Genomic DNA, 6,033 nt, shown 5'->3' with positions numbered 1-6,033 from the left:
CCGAGCCCCCTCCACAGCTGCCACCACCACCCCCGCCGCCGCCGGCTCCGCGCCCCCGGCCATCCCGGCCTGACAGTGATCTGCTGGGTGAGGACTCCACCAGTCTTGTCTTGGAAGATTTTGCTGAGTTGCCGGGGTCTTTTATGGACTATGTGAGCGAAGGGGAGTATATGAAGTGAGGGCACTCCTGGCACGGGCACGCCTCACCCCGTGTGGGACCCCCGCGTAAGTACCCGCTTGCGGAAGCAAGTCCTTCCCGCGATGCAACTGCCTGGGCGTAACGGCGGCCCCCAGCCTCTCGCCCTCGTTTGCCGTGGGTTTGCTCCTCCGCAGCATTTTTTATTTTTTTTTTGCCTCTGCCCCAGGGAATCCCAGGAGGTGGGCTTCAGCTCTGTGATTTTTCTTAAGGAAAAGCAGCAGGGTGGAGGCTTGACTCCAGGCATCAGCTGCACCCCGGGGTGGGAGAGGGCCAGTAACCTGGCCATAGGAAGCTCTTCCCTGCCCTGTCCTCTTTCCATCCCTCAGGGGAGGCAGAGAAACTGAAACTGAAATGGTGTCCAGGCTGGCGGGTGGTACATGAGTGCCCGCAGAGACCTCACAAGGCTCAACCTGGCTTGCCATGAGGTAGAGCTGTGCCTGGGGATACCCTGCTATTGAGCAGAGGGAGACATCGGCATGTGAGAGAGCGGGCAACCCAGGAGATGCTGACAGAGGTAGAAAGAGCTCCAGGGTTTACAGCGGATTGATCATGGGGAGTTGCTGTACACTTTGCAAGTGTCTGAGCAGGGGAGAAAGCTGAGAGTCCATCCTCCCCCTGCCCATCACAGCTCATCCCAGCATTTGCTCTGTCTTCCTTTTTGCTGCTGAGCTTCGGCTCAGCCAGATCAGTAAGGTATTGAAAAGACTGCCCTGAATGGCATAGCTCTTGCCTCCAATGACCATGGGTGGACACACAGGCTAAACATTGTTTTAACACACCCCAAACTCTGCTTTCCGGTGAGTGGGAATGAGATGCTCTCTTCCAAAATGCCAACTCTTTACTCTGCAAGGGAAAAATTCCCAGGCCTGTTGGATATTGGGGCAGAGGAGCAATGTAGGCGAACAGAAATAGACGGGAGGGTGGCTTGTGCTTGAAATTCAGATCCAAGTGGCCAAGAGAGAAATTCCACACTGCGCTACTTTTAGCCAGCCACTGCACACCAGCTGCAGACCCCAAAGTGAGCATTCCCAAAATAGCTGCTTTCTGGCATCCAGTTGCCAGACACCAAACCTAGGACTGGGATTTCTGTCCTAGAAGTGACCACTGCGTGTGTCCCGGTTGGGTGTGCGTGGGCAGGGAGGAAGGTGCGGGGCTGGGCTGCAGCCTGGGAGACCACCTTCCAGCAGGCATCCTTGAACACGGTGCACCATCACACCCTGGTCTTCCCTGCGCCCTACTTCTGGGCTGCAAATGCTTGGGCTGGCAGGGAGCATGAAGCAGGACACTGAGTCCTGGCATGAACCCTGACAAGTCTGCAATAATCTTCCCTACCCTGCAGTGCTTGTGCACAAGCCTCACCGCTGTGACGGCAAGGGGACTGTCCCTCCTAGGTGCTCCAAATGAAAAGGCTGTCTGGGTCAGACAGCACTTGCTATTTGCAGTAGGCCTCTGGTGGAAGAAGCTTTTCTTACTGTTTCATCCAGTTGCTGTTCTTAGTTTTTGAAAACAGTGGAAAGGGAAGATCTTCATGTTTTGTACAGTTCTGCTTTGAGTAATGCGCCTGTTCCTGTCCTGCTTCCCTGCCTCCAAACTTAAACTCTGGATACAAAGAAACTGGCCAGGGAAGGAACAAGTGCATCTGGGTTTGCTTGAATCAGAAAAAAGTCAGGAAGAGTTTTGCTTAGGGTTTGTGTTTTTTTTTTTTTTAAAAAAAAGGCAGAGAAAGAAAAAGAAAAAAACCACCTTATTTGTTTTCTAGTTTAGAAGTCCTAGGAATGTGAAGTCTCTGGTTTTGCTGGTAGACAGCTGGAGATACAAATTTGCAGCTTTTTCAGCAGAAGACTGAGAGGGGATTGAATCAACATGTACAAATATCTCAAGGGTGGATGTCACGAGGATGGAGCCAGACTCTTCTCGGTGGTGCCCAGTGACAGACAAGGGGCAATGGGTACAAACTGAAACATAAGAGGTTTCAGTTGAATATGAGGAAAAACTTCTTTACTTTGAGGGTGACGGAGCACTGGCACAGGCTACCCAGGGGGGTTGTGGAGTCTCCTTCTCTGGAGATATTCAAAACCCTCCTGGATGATGTCCTGTGCAACCTGCTCTAGGTGAACCTGCTTTAGCAGGGGGGTTGGACTAGATGTTCTCCAGAGGTCCCTTCCAACCCTTGCCATTCTGTGATTCTCTGAGTGATTCTGTGATTCAGTCCTTACTTGGAGAGGCAGAAACACTGAATCATTTACGAGACAGCCATCCTTCTAACTGTCAGGCATGTCTGTTGAATAGATGCAATCAAAAATGAATGCAGTTAGTGTTGCAAATGTGGTGAAGTCACTTTGTCTATGCTTTGCTAGTATTTTGTCATCTTAGCAGAAGGATACCCATTCTTGGGTCACTGGCAGAATTCTTCTGGTTAATCAAGCTCAATAAAATCAGAATTTTAAATGCAGTTAAAAAAGGAAGGAGGCAAGGAACACCATAGCTTTTTTTGAATTGTTTCTACCCATTTTTGGTAATGAGTCAATGCTGTAAGCATACACGCAAGAGGTGTGTGTGTTGGGAAAACACACAGCTACACATCACAAAGCTATTCTTTCTTTCACACAATTCTTTTAAAACAGGCTGGGAGCTTTTGTCTTTCTAGATCTTGTGAGTGAGGCGCTATCAAGGTGTGCTGACGCTTGCAGTAGAGACCTGTGATAAAAGCCCAAATGTTTCAGAGGCCAGTATCTGGGGTGGGAGAGGAGGAGGATCTTCCTTGTCTGTCAGTCTGGAGACAATAGCTAGCATGGTATTTTAATTTCTAAGATGCTTAGACAAGGAAACACAAACTCTGTTTAGTGTGTCCTTAACAGTGGAATGAGCGCTTCCCTCTTACTCTGCTCACCACTTGGGTATCCTAATCGCATCATGTCCCAGCAGCACAGCAGCAGTCGTCACATCTGGACAGTATTCCACAGCAGCTTGAGTGCCTAACCACAAAAATTAGTGATATAGAGGGACTGTGGTTTTCCCTTCTGGCCAGGTACTTGTCATAGCTCAGTGGATGATCTGAGCGGGTCTGCCATGGCCCAGGGGAAGCAATTTAATAACCTTTCCCTTAGAAGTGGTGAAAACATCTTTATTAAGCAGGGATATCCCCTGCATTGTTTGAAGTAAGGATAGCTGTGGTTCCAGAGATCAGAGCTCCCCTGAGGCTTTCCCCAGGTCTGTGCTCTTGTCTCCTTCCCCAGCAGCTTCCAACCTGGGTAATCACCCTCCAGCTCCCTAAATTCCCTGTGCTGAAGTGCTTCTGTGGATTGTGTTCCTCTTCATTTTCTGTTGCTGCATGGGCCACCTTGCAATGCCACAGTGCAGAAGGGCAATTCTTGAATGCCCAAAGCGCCGCAAAGAACATGCGGAAGAAAATATTCTTGGAAGATCTATTAGCCTACTAGTCTTATCTTCTAGTTCCTTGGAAAAGTTTCTAGTCTGCTTACAAGCAAGACAGACCATGGTATCCCACTGATGAGCCCATTCTTTCTCTGAGGAGGAGAGGTATTTCAGTAACTTACAGGCTGCCTGTTGGAAAGAGGCAGTTTCAAAGGTTCTATTCAAAACTTGCTTTAACAGTGTGCTGCTGTATAGCTTGATGCTCCATAGCAAACTAAGCTTTATTCCTTGCATGAAAATTTCAACAAGCAAAAGCCACCTGCTTTTTCCCCTTTTCACACTGCATTTGCTCTAGTTTGTCGCTATTGAGCGCTTGCAAGATGTGGAGCTGCTGCTACTTAGTTTTGTACAGTTACGTCTGGGGGCTGGCTTTCTGTCTGGTGGGTGAGGCGGATGGATGGATGCTTGATGGCCTGTAGCTTGGTATTGAAGTTAGTAGGAATTGGTTCATACCCGCTCTGAGAGCAAATCAAAGGAGCGGTGGGATTTTAACTGGTATTACAGAAGGTGCTTTGGAGGGGTTTGGATTTGTTGCCACAGGATGGGTGGGTAACTCCATTTTCTGAATTATCATATGTTGAACAATTGCATAGTTTTGCATGCTAATTTAGGAGGGGAAGGGAGAAGGACAGGTGACAGAATGTGCTCCTTGAGGTTTGTGTCTTGGAAAAGTTTGGAAATAAGGATTATTCCTATGATAATAATGGTGCTCTCTTTCTCTCTCTCTCCCCTCCTCCCCCTGCTTTCATTTTCCTCCTGCAGCCTCAGGAAACCTCCGGAGTTCCCCCCACCCTCTCTGCAGAGGACGAGCCCCTCTGGCTCCCACTCAAACCCCCGAACTCTAGGGAACAACAGGCTGTTTTGATCCCCGAGCCCCTCTGAGGGAGCGTAAGCTCACATAGGTTTCTGACCAGAGAGACACTCTTTAGCAAGCACTGAGACGTCTGCCTGCAGACATGTACACTCAGGAGCACGTGAAGCACACGCGTGAGACTGCAGTGTGACACTCCGGCACCTCCCACCCCACAATTGTTCACCAGAGCTGCCTGCCCCAGTGCACTTCCCCGGTTTGTTTTCTAGTCCTGCCTCTCTGAGGTGTGTCAGCAGCTCTGATACCAAGGTACACCGATATTGCTGCAAACGATACCAGCCTGCTTGCAGAATCTGTGTTCCCATTGATTTAATTATTCCCATTAAAGTCAGAGATGAAACTGTTGGTGTTTGAGGGTTTGGAGAGGGAGATAACATGGTCTGAAGGCTTGAGGTGATCTCAAGGCTTGGGGCGGGGCGGAGGCGAAAAATGGGCTGCCTGACGGCTTTGGTAATGAGCTTGTAATGGAGAGCACGGAGGAGATTTGTTATAGTGCATCCCACTGGGCATCCACTGTAGTGAGACCAGAAATTCCTTTTCCAGGAGTTAGGATTTCTCTTTTATGATAAGCAGCACTTCTGAAAGAAGTTATTGACTTCTGGTGAAAGATTGATTATTTGAGTTGATTGATTTATAACAAGAAAGAGGAGGATTGGGACTGGGGGCAGGTGTAGGCAAGAAAGAGAGCCTGCACCCTCATTTTATTTATTTATTTATTTATTTATTTATTTTGTGCTCAGTGGGGGATGCCTTCAGGGTGCACACACCAAGTGAAGAAATGAGTGAGTACAAAACACCTCTGTGGAGAGCAGCCCCTGTTAGGAAGAGGTGCAATGTCTTAGATGAAAATAGTGTGGAGATGGAAGGCCTCTTCCAAGTTCAGTTGCATCAGGCTGACAAGATTCCCCTGCCATTTCCTCTGTTGGGGAATCGGAGGCGGCAGTCCCAGTGGAGCAATCCTCTGTTCCACAGAGCCTGGTGCAACCAAGCTGGGTGGTGAGGGTAGCAGCATCTCCAGGGCAGATATCCAGGGAAGGAGCAAGGAATGTCAATCCCTCTGTCAGCACGCACAGGGCAGGACGTTCTTCAGCACCTCTTGGCACAGACAGGCAGGGGCATGGCCATCCTGCGTGCAGGGCTGGCTCCGTGTCAGCCCCAGCTGGTGGAGGCAGCCCTACCTGCCTTGCGCTGCTCATGCAGGGACTATGGCCCAGAGACCGGTTTGGCATGTCTTGCAAGTCTCGGCTGGGCAAGATCCATGCCCTTGGGATCTGGCACTCTTGCTGAGTTCTGGAGAGGCCTCTGAAGTGGTGGGTATGTGGGATCCATGGCGTATGCCGCTCCTCGTGCTGCTTGCCTTTGCTATCACCTCAGGGCAGGAGAATAGGGCTGCCTTAGGCCTGGGGATCATCCCGCTAATGGTTGTCACCAATGCTCTGCTGCTGCATTCTTGCTTCAGCCTGACCCTGTTGCCCTTCACAGCTAGGAGAAATCTCCAGCAAATTAACACGAGAGCTGCTGGGGTCCC

General features: G+C 49.9%; 1 protein-coding gene across 1 annotated transcript in view; it reads left to right on the top strand.

The window, feature by feature from the left end:
* The window catches only part of POPDC2 (popeye domain containing 2), a 6,532-nt gene extending 6,353 nt beyond the window's left edge, over positions 1–179 (top strand). Inside the window, exon 3 of the mRNA XM_035894572.1 lies at positions 1–179. This exon is cut by the window's left edge and continues 217 nt beyond it. Within this exon, the coding sequence (XP_035750465.1) occupies positions 1–179 (179 nt within the window).
* The last annotated feature ends 5,854 nt before the right edge of the window (positions 180–6,033 follow it).

This window comes from Egretta garzetta, unplaced genomic scaffold, assembly GCF_000687185.1.
Source record: "Egretta garzetta isolate BGI_Z169 unplaced genomic scaffold, ASM68718v1 scaffold85, whole genome shotgun sequence".
NCBI classification, from domain to species: domain Eukaryota; kingdom Metazoa; phylum Chordata; class Aves; order Pelecaniformes; family Ardeidae; genus Egretta; species Egretta garzetta.
This window is presented reverse-complemented; position numbering and strand designations above follow the sequence as displayed.